At 45.5% G+C, this 17,503-nt stretch overlaps 1 protein-coding gene across 1 annotated transcript; it reads right to left on the minus strand.

Annotated features, from left to right (window-relative positions):
• Window positions 1-1,977: 1,977 nt before the first annotated feature.
• On the minus strand, window positions 1,978-16,171 carry LOC102943903 (coagulation factor IX-like). The gene is made up of 7 exons (XM_007052632.3): window positions 15,153-16,171; window positions 11,433-11,457; window positions 11,144-11,257; window positions 8,624-8,758; window positions 7,275-7,942; window positions 4,297-4,414; window positions 1,978-2,626 (listed from the first exon to the last, which is right to left on the minus strand). The coding sequence occupies exons 1-7, from the start codon at window positions 15,369-15,371 to the stop codon at window positions 2,052-2,054; spliced, it is 1,854 nt and encodes a 617-aa protein (XP_007052694.2). The 5' UTR covers window positions 15,372-16,171; the 3' UTR covers window positions 1,978-2,051.
• Between the last annotated feature and the right edge of the window lie 1,332 nt (window positions 16,172-17,503).

The following is a 17,503-nucleotide window of genomic DNA, read 5'->3' on the forward strand; positions in this document are numbered from 1 at the left end:
TACAGTGTCTGTTCAACTACATCCTTCTTATGGGATGCTGAGAATAGATTTAGTTTAAGAATTCCTTGGAAAAAGGTGCAGCCAAATTCCATTTCTGCTACATAAGTGCATGCAACTCTATGGAAACCCATGAAGTTGCACGGTTTGTGTCAGGGCTAAATTTGGCCCTTATGTGTTGGAACTTCCTTTTTCAACTGCTAGGATTTTTCCTGTGTCATTGATGCATGAGTTTTTTGCCAGTACTTTAGGGCTATTTGCTTCATGGTTGAATGAAGCAGTCTGCTACTCCCCACATAGGGGAGGGTTGAAATTTAAAATTGCAGATTGTACGTACTTCCACTTAACTGCCCCAAGAGTTGATTGCCTTTCCTGCAATGAGCAGATTTTCATGGGCATTAAATAATCTTTAAAGTTGCATTTGATTCTCCCCCAAGCAGTGACAATTAGAGGTTGAATGCTTTGAGGAGTGAGGGCGAAGGGACACAGATTTCTATTAATTTGGACTCCTATTTTTGTAACTCTGAAAATTGAATAGTAAATTTGAATGTTTGGTCTCATAAGGCCTTAAAAAAAATTAAAGGAGGAAGGAATTCTTCTCCATCACCTTCAAATACTGCACAAGGGTGCTGTTTGATGATATTTGAACCCAAGGACACAGGAGTGTGAAGTTCTTTAACATACTGTGGTAACATTCCTGCTTGGTGAGAGGAGATTTCAGAATTAACAATCTTCTTCTAAAGTAATGTTTTGTTTCACCTGTATTTTTATGTGATTTATGTGGAGTGCTGTGACATTAATTTTTTAAAAGAAACCCTGAAAGCTAAACTGCCGAGGAAGGGCTGACTTGGTCCTCTTTCCCCCTGCCCCCTTTGGCTTTTAGAGTGTTAGAAAAGTTGTTTCTCATAGCATTACTGGGTTTTCCAAGTTTGTTCACCACTATTTCATGTCTGACAGCAAAATCAATTATGTACAGCATGTACATTTTCACAATAAAAGAGCTCATCTGATTTTTTTACCCCATCTCCTGCTCCCACCAGTCTATCAGACTCACTCAGAAAACCACTAATCTTGCATCAGCTGCTGCAAACAACCATCTAACTTGAATGTTACACCCTGTAGAATCATAGAATGATCCATTGTCTAGGGGTGGAGTGCCTTTCGCTATGGTGCTAGTGACACTTTTTTCCCTTTCTTACATCGTTTTTGCTAGAATGTGTAAAAGGGAAATACCAACAGTGAAAGCTGGCTCCAGGATATGTTCTGTTTTTGACCTATTGTAGGTAACTGCTGCTGGACAGTAGTTTAGAGTCTAATGTGCTTAAATGCCTTGCAAGAAATATCAAAGGACATCACATGAGCAGTAAGATGATTAAACCTGCTTTACTGCATGTTGTGAGTTAGAATTCCCAGTAGTAGCAATTATTCAAAGTTTTCCACTACCGTAGTTACTATATATTCTGTTTGTTCCTCTCCCTTCTTACTGGGTTAAACGTCCAGGCCTTTGCTACATAAAGTTTCAACTCCCTTTAGAATAAAATGGCAATTTAAAGTTTTTCACCTTATTTTCCTGATTACCATAAAGCTAGCATGATATTAATATGGTTCCTTCACTCAAACTCCACCTCAGTCTTATCATTAGACAACTTGATGAATTCTGAAGCCTCCACATTGCAGATAACAATCATATTATAAAGTGATTAACTCAGCTACACCACTGTCAACATAGTGAACTGTCCTGAGTCTTTTAACAGTTAATGTACTTTGAGTGGAATAGCTAGAGAACAAAGTTATTTCCTTCCATGGCAAAATAAAGACAACACAATCCCTAAAGCTGTTAAACACTCTACTTTCAACGTTTCTAGGGCAGTGGTTTGTATTACAAAAGTCTCAGGAGCAGCAAATACTGTATTACATTTATTTGGAGAACAAGGAATACTGAATAGACTATATTTAGCTTCATATTGAATAAACTACATTTTTAAGTTAAAGCTATTGTAAAATTTCCAGTTTTATTACTGGTAGCATTTCTGATATTTTAGAAATGGTCCTCATTAGAATGAAGGTAAAAATCTTCCTGCATCAGCTAGATTTTCAATCACCTCCTTTATCCATGGTACATAGTTGGCTACCCGCGTATATGCACCATATTTCCTTTCTTCAGCACAGCCCTCACCCCAACTGACTATCCCTAGCAGGTACCAAGTGTTGTGGTAAGAGACAGCAAAGGGGCCTCCACTGTCTCCTTTACAGGCATCCTGGGCTTTGGCAGCATAGCCTGCACAGAACATGTTATCTGTAATGAGCTTCGCTGTTGACTGCCTACACGTTTCCATGCTTACTATGGGCAGCTTGACTTTCATGAGGAAGCGTGTTCCAGGACCCCTGTGATGTGTGGAACCCCATCCACTCACCATCCCCCTAGTCCCTTCCACAGTCAGCAGGGTTGCCAGGTTAGGATTGGGAAGGCAAATGGGGAGTACATACTCATTAAATACAACATTGCTGCTCAAGTAGAGCAAAGCAATGTCACCATTATAGTTATCTGAGTCATAGTGTGGATGTATCCAGCTCTGTTGCACTTCGATCTTTTGTTCTTTCACTTCTCTCTGGTGTTTGTCAAAGTCTCCTGCAATTGAAAACAAAGATGTTAAAGAATTCTAAATCCCTTCTGTAAGAGTTTCATGGGGGGAGCAGCTATGGTAGTAGATTAATGCTTTAGCCTCCCAAATTAAATCAAAATAGGTTACAACACCCATGAACCTAAATATGGAGGTTACAGTCTAAAGCCAGCACTGCTACCACTTTATAATTTGGCATGACAAGATCTATGACCAGCAGAGGGTCGGGGGCACTATCTGAAATTGTTTAGTGTGAGAGTTTATTGGGTCTGCACTACCATGCTTATGAAGAATTTAGATGCATTTTAAAACACCCACCATAATTTAACAACAGGCTCAAAGCTGGTTGGAACTAGAACTGGCTGGTTTATTAGAATGAACACTGGACCCTTTGTTAATTTGCATGGAGACACAAGCCTGCTCAAAGTAGATAATGAAAGTCACGTGTCCTTTGAAATTTCACATCTTATTTTATGTCTACTTGTGTATAGATAGATAAAGAGAAGAGGATACTGATTAAAGTTTTCAGTGCAGGTATTCACAGTAACCAGTTTCCTCTCCAAGAAAACATTATTCCAATTCAAGAGGGAAGAAAAACTCACTAGCCTTAGTATGGTGGCTTGACTCTTCATAGGGATACAGGGCTCTTCTAATTAGGAATTTTCATGACTCCTAATACAACCAGTAGTGGATTTATCCATATAACATGCTGTAAGGGAGGGAAGTACTATCCTCATTTTATATAGGAAGAATTGAGGCACAGCATAGATTAAGTCAGGGGTTCTCAAACTTCATTGCACTGTGACCCCCAACAAAAATTACTACACGACCCCAGGACGGGGGACTGAAGCCTGAGCCCACTCTGCCTTGGGTGGGGGGAGGGGAGGTGCAAAGCCAAAGCCCAAGGGCTCCAGCCCCAGGCAGGGGGCCTGTAACCTGAGCCCCACCACCTAGGGCTGAAACCCTTCGGCTTTGGCCCCAGGCCCCAGCAAGTCTAAGCCAGCCCTGGCAACTCAATTAAAACAGGGCCACGACCCACTCTGGGGTCCCGACCCACAGTTTGAGAACCACTGGATTAAGTGACTTGCCCAAGAAGTCTTTGGCAAAGCTGGGAATTAAACCCAAGTCTCACCTGTCCCAGTCCAGTGCCTCACCTACAGAACTACTTTCTTCCTCATCATCCAGTTCACCCATTCCTGCTGAAGGGAATTAGAATCCTGCATACAGTTGCTAAGTAAGTTCTGCTGATTTGGTGAGGCAGATGTGACTTGTTACTTCCACCATGATAGAACATAAGAGAAACTAGGATGTTCTGCTCAGAGGGAACTAGGTGCACGCACTAGAAGGTCCTGCAGGAACCCCTACGAACAGCCAAACTTGGGCTGAGATTTGTTTTATCAGTGACTCTGGTAACCACAGGCTTGCTCTGACAGCTAACTGCGGAAACCTGAAGCTGAAAGTAACTCAGTTCCTGCTAGCCGGTTCTATTACTGTGGTCACAGCAGAGCCTGCGTTTGCAGGGCTGGGAGTTAGAAAAAAAAAAATCTTTCTATTTATAAACTGAGCAGTGAGAGTCAAGGAACTGGAACACCCCCGATGCCTTTCTAGTCACTTTTCAGAGCAGACTCGTGCTTTCATAGTGTCTCCGGGAGCGTGGAGACTTTTCCAGTTCACTCACCTATCGTAACATGATGTGGTTTAACAATCTCAAGGCAGTGGGCAGCAGTGACCACCCAGCGGCTGCTGATTAAACTCCCTCCACAGAAACCATAACCTCTGCTATTTCGGATAAATACCTACAGTGAAAAAACAAGAGCAAGAACACACTCAACAGGACTTATTTCAATGTACTCTAGTAGTTCCCTAGAAACTACTACTAACTTTATGATGCAGAGGATGAAAATGATTAGGGCTAAATCCCAAATACTACACGGGTGTTCAGAATTAATCAGTGTGATGTCACTAGGGATGATGTGTCTAAGGAGTGTAATTATGGAAAGTGATAAGATTGTAAGAACAGAGCAGAATAATCAACAGACCAGGATAGAAATTCAAGCAGAAGGCGATAACCAAAGTGGAAATGTCAGTCTTGGAAAACAAATCTAATGTGAGCTCCAGTACCGGCTGCAAAGCTTTGGAAGATGCTAGAACAAAAGAAAGCAAGGTCAGTGCCAAGAGACTATGATATCCAAACAGTGCCAAGTTTAAAAAATGCTGAATATGAAGCTGCACAAGAAGAGCGAAAGTTAAGGGCCAAGACAAGAAACAGAAGTATTAGAAATAATGAAGAAAAGGAGTACTTGTGGCACCTTAGAGACTAACCAATTTATTTGAGCATGAGCTTTCGTGAGCTACAGCTCACTTCAAGTGAGCTGTAGCTCACGAAAGCTCATGCTCAAATAAATTGGTTAGTCTCTAAGGTGCCACAAGTACTCCTTTTCTTTTTGCGAATACAGACTAACACGGCTGTTACTTTGAAATAATGAAGAGGAACTGATCCTGAGCACCCGCAATTTTAGGTCAGTGGGAATTGGAGCCACGGAGCCAGCATCTCTCAGGTCTCCAGATTTATAAAGTTGTGCAAAACCACACACAAAAAAAGGGCAAGGAAAAATGATATTGGACTTCAGGGTGAGCTATAAAGGGTAAAAGTGTGGGGGGCAAGGGGGTGGATATCTCCCCAGGCCCCTCTTTTTAATATTAGATGTCCAGGTGTTGTCTACCCTGAATGGAGTGCTGGCTTTGCTAAAGACTCAACACCATAAACCCTTTAAGCTGAGAAAGATCAAAACACACATTCCCTGAAATTGCTAATAAGGCCTTCACCAAAGCTAAGGGAAACCAGATTTGATATTCCTCATATTTTTAAAGTTAAAATTAAAGAGGTGATGGGGAAGAAATGACTTTTTGGTGGGAAAAACAACAAACTTTCATGCCCTTTTTAAATACAGTATTGTAAAGAAATAAAAAAGGGAACAAGCTATAAAATAAAGCGGTACTACACATTAAAGGCATAGCTATATGTGAACAAGATTAAAGATTAGCATTAAACCTGAATGTTTGGTATTTCATGACTTTTGTGAGCTTGATGCTTATAAATTTTAGCCCTGATTCTGAACTCTTTTACAGTGCTTTGGAACAGAAGTAATGTCACACAAGTCATTGGAGTTACATCTTACATCTGTGTAAAAGAGCCGAGACTCAGGCCTGGTTATTGTACTGTTAAAATGTAAAGTAAAATGGAAACACAGAAGTGGCAAAGGACAATGAAGCAAGGGATAGCACTACCTTGGATTCTGTATTAGACCTAGGAGGGAAATTATTCACAAAAGGGTCAAAAGAAAGCAAAGGTACAATATTGTAAAGATAGACCACTACAACAATGGTGTGCATTCAGAAAAATGAAAATACGCTGCAGCTCACTAAATATAGAGCAGTCAATTGAGTGTGAATAGCAGAAAAAAATCTTTAGCCATCAACTAATGAAGGGAGTACAGCATTTCTGGACTTCCCGCATTGATTTAGATGCAATTTTTCATTCAGGGATCAATGAGCCATCATATATTACTTTATTTTGCTGGGATTTTCAAAGAAGCCTAAGAGAGTTAGGCAACCTTAAGCCCATGAGAGACTCTGAAGTCAATTTTCATTGGATTTAATGGGAGCTGGAGGAAGCCCTTAGATGAGAGTAGAAGGAAGTATGTTAAATCACATGCACCTAACTAATCAAGAGGTACTTCAGCTTGATAAAGTGGGTGAAGAGATCAGGTTGGCAGTAGAGAGGTCGACAAGGAAATACTAAATGAAACGCTTCATCTATTTGTAACGTATCGCCAGACACCTTCAAAGGGAAACCTGCTTGACTAATCTATTGCTGTGAAAATAATAAGGGATCCAGAAGAACTTCAGATGACATTGTCATCTTGCCAAAAACACCTGAAAGTTCTAGAAGCAATGAATACTGCTGGGTAAAATAAGAAATACAGATGAAGAACAAATATGGAGAAGGCCAAACTCATTTTAATTACAAATATGGTCAAAATCACAATGGATAGGAAAGGCTTGGGAGTCTTGCTCCCTGGGCTAACTGCCACATGCTGTTATAAGATAGGAAAATGAAATAAAGAGAAGCATCGTGAGTGAATATAAAGGTCTGTGAAAAACTCAGTATCTAAAAAGTAAGTGCCTTTTCTGCTGATGAGAGACGATGATCCTATTAGATGATCCTATAGAGATGATCCTATTAGGCAGGATGCATGGAGCAGAAACACAGCCACATACCAAGCAGATGATGTAGAAGTTAAAATCTGAACATTGATTCATGAAAATATTTGCCCCTGACCATTGGGTAAGTAAGTAAACAAAGGTGAAGGACATGTTGGAGACTGAAGACGATTGGTTGGCTGTACTGCAAGAAGAGGAGCTATAAGATAGACTATATTTAGGATCCCATGTACACTAATGAATGAGGTAACTACAGTGTGGGCCACGAGAAAAGAAGCTGCGGATATACACTGAGGATCTACGTGGTTCTGTTTGGCCCTGAACAGGGATACTTGGCAACACCTTGATGAGGTCCTGGCTGGGGCACAGAGTGAGCAGCGATAAGGGAAGGAGATGTGGTGTTAATGACTCAATATGCAAGAGAAATGTTACCTGCCAGGGACAGTGGCCACGATGGCAGAAAGATCCCCCAGTGATCCTGGTATCATCATGCTCTGCAGTTTGGTAGACTTTTGTCCAGTTGTGTAGATCTCCATCTGTCAGGTTTCCTTCAGCTTCGGTTTGATTGAGGCCATCATGCACATTCTGCCCATCCGCCGACCCATTGAGCCCAGGGGTACCTTGCTTTGCTGTTTCATTGAGTTTGGGGGTGCCCTCCTCTGTCATCTGGTTGAGCCCATGAGTGCCCCCCTCTGCCGACCCATTGAGCCTGGGGGCCTCCCGCTCTGTTGACCCATTGAGCTGGGGGGCACCCCCCTCCACCAACTCATGGAGCCTGGGGGCGCCCCCCTCTGCTGACTCATTGAGTTTGGGGATGCCCCCCTCTGCCATCCAGTTGAGCCCAGGAGTGCCCCCCTCTGCTGACTCATTGAGTCTGGGGGTGGCCCCCTCTGCCATCCCGTTGAGCTTGAGGGTGCCCCCCTCCACCGACTCATTGAGCCCAGGGGTGTCCCCCTCTGCCGACTCATTGAGCCTGGGGGCACCCCTCTTCACCTTCCCGTTGAGCCTGGGGGCTCTCCCCTCTGCCATCCCATTGAGCCCAGGGACAACTTCCTCCAAAGCACGCATGGATCTTTTAATCAGCCCACAGGGAAACTGAGCTGAAAAATAAGAAAAACAGCCTTTGGGTTTCAGTGTCAAGTTTTGATCCCTAAGCTAATTCTGCTCCTCTTCAGCTGTCTGAAGATGAACCACTGACCACCCATTAATCCTCCCCGTCATCCAAATGCACGTGAAGAGACGTACAATGGGTATCAACTCCTGATAGATCATACACATTGCCTCCACTGGTTCCTAGGCTCTAGGAACCCCGTTACTTGTGCCAAGTGCTTTTACTCATTGTACTGTGAGCGGCTGTGTCTGGCACCTCCCCAAGCTCCCTGTCTGGTCACTGAGTCAGTGGTGTTCTCCCTGCACTACATGGCACAGTGCGGAGTAATCTCCTTTTCCTTTGCCCAGGAATTCCTCCTTGCTGAGATAATGTTGGCAGAGCCTGAAAGTCCTAGGGTGATATTTGGGCTTTGAGATCAGGGTTTGCCTTCAGTAAAGGGAGTGGAATGAACAGAGTGGAGAAAAAGCCAGATTTTCCAGGCTTGCTGGTGTTTCCATGGGTAAATGAGTATACTTCAATTCTACATCACAGCAACCAGTTTTTCCCATAGATTCATTGGTGCATGTGACAGTCCAAGGGCAAGTGGGCAACCCAGTGAAGAGGGAAGGGAAGTGGCTATAAACCTGTCCTGCTCTTCAGTCTAAGTAAGCCAGAGTCCCGGAGTCATTACCTGATTGCGTACACCTCTTTCCATCATCACCCAGGGCATAACCCTCTGCACAGGAGCACACCACACGAAGGGAGTGGGCGGTGTCTTGGCAATACTGCCAGCAGCCGCCGTTCTTGTACCAGCATTCAAACTTCTCTGCAGGGGAAAGACATTGAATCACTTTGCTTATTGTTAGCTTTGTTAGTCTCTAAGATGCCACAAGGACGCCTCGTTGTTTTTGCTGATACAGACTAACATGGCTACCGCTCTGAAACTTCACTTATTTTGAGGAAAAGGCCCAGTAGCACATCAGCGTCTCGGCAGCAGGGCTGTAACAAACACATGGAGCCGACGGCAGAGAAGAAATACATCTCTACGCTATTAGATCTACTGGCAGGAGGGGGCGGCAGGACAGAAGAAAAACCACATCCCACAATTAAACTGAACGGCCAAGGTGTGTGTGATTTTGACACACACTGTCTTAACCCTTTCCCTCCCCTTGCCTGATTATTATTGTATTATAGTAACACCTAGACACTGCAAGAGGAGTGGGGCCCCACTGTGCTAGGTGTTATCCTGACAGAGTGAGAGGCAGGGCCGGATTAACGCAGGGGCTTTAGGGGCTGTAGCCCAGGGCCTCAGGCTGAGGGGGGCCCCTCGGCCAGATACGGCCCGCTGCTTCTTTTCATCTGGCCCGTGGCAAGTCTCCACACCGCAGGCCGGACACCGGTCCTCGAGCCTCAGTGCGCCCCCCCCGGGGCTGAAGCCGCAAGCACCAGGTCACCAATGTACCCCTGTGGCCCCTAGGCGAGGGGCGTTCAGGGAATCTCTGCACGCTGCCCCCAGCAGCAGCTCCGCAGCTCCCATTCACCCTGCCCTGAAGAGCTTACAGTACTATCTATCTCCCTTCTGCGGTGAGCGTGTAAGCACCTGGGGGCAGGGAGCATGCCTTCACTTGTTTCTGGGAGGCGCTGAACATATTGGTGCATGTTATAAACATAGAGATAAGGGCAGCTGTACTGAATTGCTTTACCTGTAAGGGGTTAAGAAGCTCAAATAACCTGGTTGGCACCTGACCAGAAGGACCAATAAGGAAAGAAGATACTGTTAAATCTGGACAGAGAGAGAAGCCAAGCAGGGACATTGTCTCCTGAAAACATACCTCTGTCAGGGTTCCCTCCCAACTTTGAACTCTGGGGTACAGATGTGGGGACCCGCAAGAAAGACCCCTAAGCTTATATTCTACCAGTTTAGGTTAAAAACTTCCCCAAGGCACAAATTCCTTCCCTTGTCCTTGAACAGTATCGCTGCCACCACCAAGTGATTCACACAAAAATTCAGGAAAGGGTCATTTGGAGTCCCTATTCCCCCGAACCCCTTCACCCCCTTTCCAGGGGAGACTTGAGAATAATATACCAAACAATTGCCTTTAATTTAAGTACAGACCAGACCCTTTATCTTTAGGTCACTAAAATCAATCAGGTTCTTAAAAGAAGAACTTTATTATAAAGAAAAAAGTAAAAGAATCACATCTGCAAAATCAGGATGGAAGGTAACTTTACAGGGTAATAAAAATTAAAACACAGAGGACTCCCCTCTGGACTCAGCTTCACAGTTACAAAAAACGGGAATAAAACTGCTCTTAGCATAGGGAAAATTTACAAGCTAAAACAAAAGATAATCTAACGCATTTCCTTGCCTCACTTACAATTTCTGTAATTTTTAGATGAATTATTCCAGGTATGTTTTAAGGAGATGTTGTCATTGCTTGGCTTGTCTCTCCATCCGGAGAGGGAACAAAACAAAGAGAGCACAAACACAACCTCCCACCCCCTCACCCCAATTTAAAAGTATTTGCTTTCCTTATTGGCCCTTCTGGTCAGGTGCCAACCAGGTTATTTGAGCTTCTTAATCCCTTACAGGTAAAGTGATTCAGTACAGCTGCCCTTATCTCTATGTTTATGACAATGCACTTGAAAAGATAATAAATAATAGCAACGTAGCTGTAATGAGATGCATTTGGCAAATGTAAGTTCACTGGGGAGATCATTATGGACAAAGAAAGAGTCACTCGTAATTTTTCTTAGTTCCCACTTCTAGTTATTCTGGGCAGTAATTTCCTGCCATGTTCTTTCTTGCAGACTGTAGATGGTGTTTCAGAGGGGAAGGAATCAGAAGTTTTTTGTTTTTTTTTTACAGGCAACAGTGCCACCATTTTGTTCTCGAATGGTTCACGTAACAGGAACTTAGCACATGTTGGTATTGTACACTGAACTTTGGCTAGCATGTCTGATACATTTGATGAAGCTGATTGCTAAGATACTGGAGCCCCAGTGCATGCAACTCTGCGATACAGCATGTGTTTCTGTGGTATTAGGGCATCAGAGGAGCTGTGTATCAATCAGACCAATGGAGTTAATATTAATGTCTTTGTTATAGGTGAAATTCAGCCCTGCGCAGATAGCCAGCACAAGGGCCTAGGGTGAATTTCACCCTTAATCCTTTCTTCAGTAGAATGCCTGTGTGCATTTCCACACTCACCTATTTCACACTTCTTTCCTCCGAACAGTGGGGGACAGATACAGAAATAATCGTAGTGTTTCTGTTTGCAGACGCCACCGTTCTTACAGGGATTCTCTTTGCAGGGATTTAAATCTGTTTGGAAGAAGAGACGCACATTGTGCTACCTTGTCACATACAGTTCCGTGACTTAGCAAAGGCCTGGCATGAGGAAGCGGACACACATTCTGTCTGGGTCGTCTCTCCACACTGACTTGTGGCAACTAACAGCAGTGTAGGAAACAGATAAAAAAATCTCCCCCGCTCCTACCTTTGTAAGCAAACCAAAACTCCATCTGCAAGAAATAATCACAAGAGAGGAAAACATTAGTTAATAGGGCAAGACACATTACCTACTGACTTTAGGAAATAATGGTTCTTGTAGCATTTTTCCTTAACTAATCTATATTGTGGCTGTGGGTTCACCCTTAGCTGCTGAGAGCGCCTCTTTCGCTAGCCAGTTAACCGCTGGGCCAAAGTGACAGTTAACTGGTTAAACTAGTAGCGAACCAGGTACCGAGTGACAGATTATTTTTCTTGCTTTTGCTTTGGAAAATACCACATAGAAAGGCATAAGGATTTTTCCAAAGATTTTCCTTTTTTATCTTGCCAGTAGCCGAGAGTCCTAATTCCTGTGTTCAGAGACTGAAACTTCTGATCTTCTAGCCCGGGACCCCAGACTGGCAGCAGCATACCATTAAAAATCCTGCCTGCCCCGTCCTGCTCTTCTCCGCCCCCCCTCCCCCGGCCCTGCAGGCAAGCTCCCCCCCACCGGCCTCTTCCACCAATGTGCTGGGTTCCTGCCCCTCCTCCTCTCCCTCCCTGATGGCCCTTGCAAGGGAGCAGGAGCCGCAGCCCGGGGAGGAGGCAGAGAAGAGTGGGGATGGGGTCTTGGGGAAGGGGGGTGGAATCAGGGCATATCCCCTCCAGCCCCCTGCCGTGAGCCACTCTGGGCAGGGGGCTGGGAGCACCCCCATGACCCTAGCCCACACCCCCAGCCCTCTGCCCTGACCCCTGCACCCCCCCACAACCCCAGCCCTGACTCCAGCCCCCCCACACCCAATGCCCTGACTCCTGCACCCCCCTCACATGCCCTCAGCCCTCTGCCCTAACTCCTGCATCCTCCTCACACACCCACAGCCCCCTGCCCTCACTCTTGCACCCGCCACATTCCCACCCCCATCCTGAGCACCAAACGGGAGCTTCTGCACCCCCCCCCACACATTCTCACCTGCACCCCTTGCACCAAATGGGAGCTGCCCAGGTAAGGACTCCACACCCAAACCTCCTGCCCCAACCCTGAGCCCGCTCCCTCATTCTAGCTCCTGGCCAGACCCGACACCCCAACCTTCTCCTTCACCCCCAGTCCTGTTCTCAGTGCACTCCCACCGTCAGCTCAGTGCAGAGAGAGAGGAAGAGAATGGGCTAGAACCAGGGAGAAGGTACGTACCCACTCTATGTGGGCAGGGCAGGATCCCAGACGGCAGCGGGCTGAGTGGGGCCGCTCAGCCCACTGCTGGTCTGGGGTCCTGGCCGCCGGCCCCCTCAGCCTGCTGCCGGTCCGGGGTTCTGGCTGCCTGCCCCTTGCCAGCCAGGGTCCTGGCCACAGGCCTCACTCAGCCCGCTGCCAGCCTAGGTGAACGGAAGCCCAGGCTGGGAGCGGGCTGAGCGGGCCAGCGGCGTAAGATCAGCATTTTAATTTAATTTTAAATGGAGCTTCTTAAACATTTTGAAAACCTTGTTTACTTTACAAATGACAGTAGTTTAGTTATATAATATGTAGACTTATAGAGAGAGACCTTCTAAAAACGTTAAAACATATTACTGGCACGCGAAACCTTAAATTAAAGTGAATAAATGAAGACTCGGCACACCACTTCTGAAAGGTTGCCGACCCCTGTTCCAGCCTCTTAATTTATCATCTGGGGCTCTCAAATAAGATTCTGTTAAAGAGTTTAACAGGTAACCACCCAGTCAGCTGGTTGAAAATAATTGTACTTCTCTTTGTTAAGTGCTAAGCTTGCCCATTTCTGGTCTTGACAGAGCCTGTACCTCCTTTATATTATTTCCTATATCTGGGGTGGTGAGGCCTCCCCAACCCCCCACATCTGAAACAAGCTGGTGGGATCTCCAGAATCAGCAAGGACAGTGTTGACATTGGCTAAGATTTTCAAAGTTGATTTGTAGTTTTGGGTACCCAACCTCAGGCACTTTAAAGGGACCCAATGTCCTGACAGTGCTCCACATCCACCCACTGAGAATCATCCTTCAATGCGTCTCAAGTGGGACATCCAAAAAATCACCTATTGCCTTTGAAAATCTTGATTTCCTTCATGGCATGCTTCAGTAGCACTGAATTACTCAACCAGCCTTCTTGGCACCTTATTCGATGCTTTGCAATTCATCTGAAACCTTGAGTAAAAACTCATGTTCCTTAGAAATGGAGGAATAGGACGTCATAGCCTGTCTGTGCTCTCTTGTTAAGGTTACATAAATTTCTGGGTTGTTTGTTTTATGCTTAATTACATTTTTGGAATTAGCAAATAATAATGATGAAAATCATAAATTTTTTCTACCACTAGCATTCTGGTGGCCTTTGGTCTTGTGGGTTATCATATGTAGGACCCTACCAAATTCACGGCCATGGAAAATGTGTCACGGACCATGAAATCTGGTCTCCGACCGTGAAATCTGGTCTTTTGTCTGCTTTTACCCTATAATACACAGATTTCACGGGGGAGACTAGCGTTTCTCAAATTGGGGGTCCTGACCCAAAAGGGAGTTCCGGGGGGATGGTCACAAGGTTATTTTATGGGGAATCATGGTGTTGCCACCCTTACTTCTGCGCTGCCTTCAAAGCTGGGTAGCCGGAGAGTGGCGGCTGTTGGCCGGACGCCAAGCTCTGAAGGCAGTGCCCCCTGCCAGCAGCAGCGCACAAGTAAGGGTGGCAATACCATACCATGCCACCCACCCTTACTTCTGTGTTGCTGCTGGCATCTGGCTGGGGGGCCACCCAATCGGCTGGCTGCAGAGCCGCTCCAGGAGCGGCCGACCCTCTCCAGCTGTCCAGCCCTCTGCCCTGACCGTGAGCAGCAGCACAGAAGTAAGGGTAGCAGTTCCACAACCCCCCACAGTAACCTTGCAACCCCCATCCTCAATTCGTTTGTGTGTCAGGACCCCTACAAATTACAATACTGTGAAATTTCAGATTTAAATAGCTGAAATCATGAAGTTTATGAGTTTTAAAATCCCATGACTGTGAAATTGACCAAAATGGACCGTGAATTTGGTAGGGCCTAATCATATCTAAGGTAACGATTCAGTCATGGGTATTTTTAGTAAAAGTCATGGACAGAGCACGAGCAATAAACAAAAATTCATGGCCTGTGACCTGTCCATGACATACTATAAATACCCCTGACTAAATCTTAAAGGGGCCGCTGCTAGGGAGTATCTGGGGGGTGGGGGGCCGGAGCCCCAGGGGCCACTGGCAATGGGGGGGTGGGGCCAGCAGCACCAGCTGCCAGGGTCCACTGAGAAACAGCTGCTCTGACTGCCCCAAGGACTGCTGCTCAGGCGGCCCTGGGGCCAGCCGCACCGGCCACTGCTTGGGCATTTCCTGGGGCCAGCCGCCCGGGGCTGCCCAAGCAACGGCTGGCCCTGGGGCCGCCCCAGCAGCTGCTCCAGGGCACCTGGCTAGGGGGGCCGCCTGAGTGGCTGGCTGTGGAGCTGCTCCAGCAGCGGCTGGTGTGGTGTCCCTGGGGCCACCTGAGCAACTGGCCCCAGAGCCAGCTGCTTGGGCAGCCCTCGGGTCAGTCACACAGGCTGCTGCAGAAGTCACAGAGGTCACGGAAGGTCACAGAATCCGTGGCTTCTGCGACCTCCGTGACAAACACGGAGCCCTACTCATATCAATGAGTGAGAACACTTCCTTGTATCTCCCAGCTGATCAGCTGTTGCTCGCTGCTTTTTCTGAAGTGAAATGCCTCACTGTTTTCTCCTGCGATTGGAAAATCTCCTTTGCCTCCTCGAAGGAGCAGGTTTCCTCAATGCATTCTCTCTCCAAGTTCCCTGGGTGAATCTCCTCCAGGAACTGGTTAGAGCGTTTACGGATCTTCAGCACCTGGTGTGCTTCTTCTTTTCTCACAAACACTATGAAAACAAAATTGGATCCGACCATTAATGCTGTCACAGGAAGCCAAAGCTTCATCTTTAGGCTAGAGATGAGTAATTTATGCTTTAACTTGGCGAAATAACACAGTGGAGGAGACAACTTTCAAAAAATCAAAACAGACTTAAGGACAACTTTACTCAGATTGGTTAGTCTCTAAGGTGCCACAAGTACTCCTTTTCTTTTTGCGGATACAGACTAACACGGCTGCTACTCTGAACCCTTTACTCAGATTGTCTATGCCCCAACAAAGAGTCAGTATTCCTCTAGGTGGTGATCAGCTGAATAATATTTCAGTGGATTAAAAGACTACGTCATGTAAAAGGAGCCAGCCTCAAAATTCATGACGTTGGGTTAAAGTTCATTTATTTGTGCTAATGACCAGGCATAGTGTAAGGCAGGTCTCAGTTAATCAAGGATTTACTGTGTCCAAATGAAATAAATAAAATTTATCTAAATATTTTATGTCCAAGATATAAAAACAGAACGTTCAGTCCCTCTGCTGTGTCACCTCAGAGATGAAGCGGAAAACTCGGAAGAAATGAAAGAGAACACTCTGAATATATCTCTCAATAAAGCATACCCATCTTCCCCTGTTCTAATGCTTTTTGGCAGAACATTTCTTCCAGTGTAAAGCAACTTTGGACAAAAAAAAAAAAAAAAGCTTCTGACAGAACATAGCAGTGGAGGAAAGTCTACAACACATCACCTCCACCCTCTTAGCTATTGCTTACAATCGCCTTTGTCGGAGAAAAACACAGTTCTCACTCTCAGGTTGGGTGCAGCAAGTCAGATACACTTTATTTTCTCAAGCAATTGCACAGAAGGAGAGAGTGCACTAGGACACAGGGTTTCCCCCACCTAGGCAGGCCTCGCTAAAGATAAACAATTAGAGGAAGCATTTATACCTTTATTACAGACAATAATGAGCACCAGCTGCATATTGTTTATACATATTCCTTCATGATATCTTATTTTTCTCACCAATTTTCTCTTATAGTCTACATTCTATTCTTATCTACTACAAGGTCACAACAGCCTCTCTCGCAATTCTTTTCCCACTCGCTTCGCACAATCCCCGCTTCTAGAAATCTTGCGTTATTAAAGCTAGAGTTAGCCTGACTCCTGCTCATTTCAGAGGCCTGCATCCAAATTCCCTTTATCTACTTCCACACCGTTGTGAGACCATCCGGGCCTATAGGCAACACCGTAAAAGAAAACTGCTACCACGTGGCTTCCTGCAGCATTGTGAAAAGTTCCCCACCTATCCTTCACTCTCTTCCCATTTTGGCTAAAACATTCTGTACGGACTATCAATCAAATGTCCAACGTTTGGTTTGGCATTTCTGAATTTCACAGGGTCTCTTGTCACTCTCCTGTTGAACAGTGGCCCTGGCGAAATGGGGGACCAATATCAGAGGTTGTTACGCAGTTTTCAGTCTCCTATAGCTAAGCAATCGTATCACTGCACCTCTGCTGTGTCAGACAATAATACAATTCCTGAGTAGGTAAATGACTAGCCCTGGGATCCTGGAACCCAACAAAAGAAATTGGATTGTTATTATTAGCTCATCTTAAAAGAAACCTCCCAAATCGTAGGAATCGTAATCAGCAGCTTCACTGGATGAGTGAAAGGGAACTTCCCGCTCACCGAGCCAGGAGGAGCTGTCCAAAGCTTGTCTCAGCTGGGAGTCTCTCTGGGCTAAATTTTCAACCTAGTTGTCTGAAGTGAGCCACTTAAATACAATTTGAAGCACTTAAATGCTGACATACATCCCTGATCCTGCAATCAGATGCATGAGGCTTTTTGTTTCCTTTGCCGTTCCAGTTGCAGGATTGGGTCCTTTGTCAGGAGGCATTGTGGGGTCCAGAGGATAGTGCACTGGGCTGAGAGTCAGGAGACCTGCATTCTGTTCCCAGCTGACTTGTGTATTTTGGCAGGTCACTTCATTTCTCATTACAGCTCTACAAAAGGGGGTTAATGATACTTGCCTTTGTGAAGCGCTTTGAGGGCTACGTAGGAAAGCACTACAGAAGAGCAAAGTAGTAATATTAAATCACCACAGGTTCCTAAAACACAGATTTAGGTGCCCAGCTTTGGTCCTCTGTGCATAACTCATTGGATCCCATAAGTCCAGCAACACAAGGAGGTTACTGGGCCTCAGGTAGGA

The sequence above is a fragment of the Chelonia mydas genome, chromosome 9, assembly GCF_015237465.2.
Source record: "Chelonia mydas isolate rCheMyd1 chromosome 9, rCheMyd1.pri.v2, whole genome shotgun sequence".
Lineage (NCBI taxonomy): Eukaryota > Metazoa > Chordata > Testudines > Cheloniidae > Chelonia > Chelonia mydas.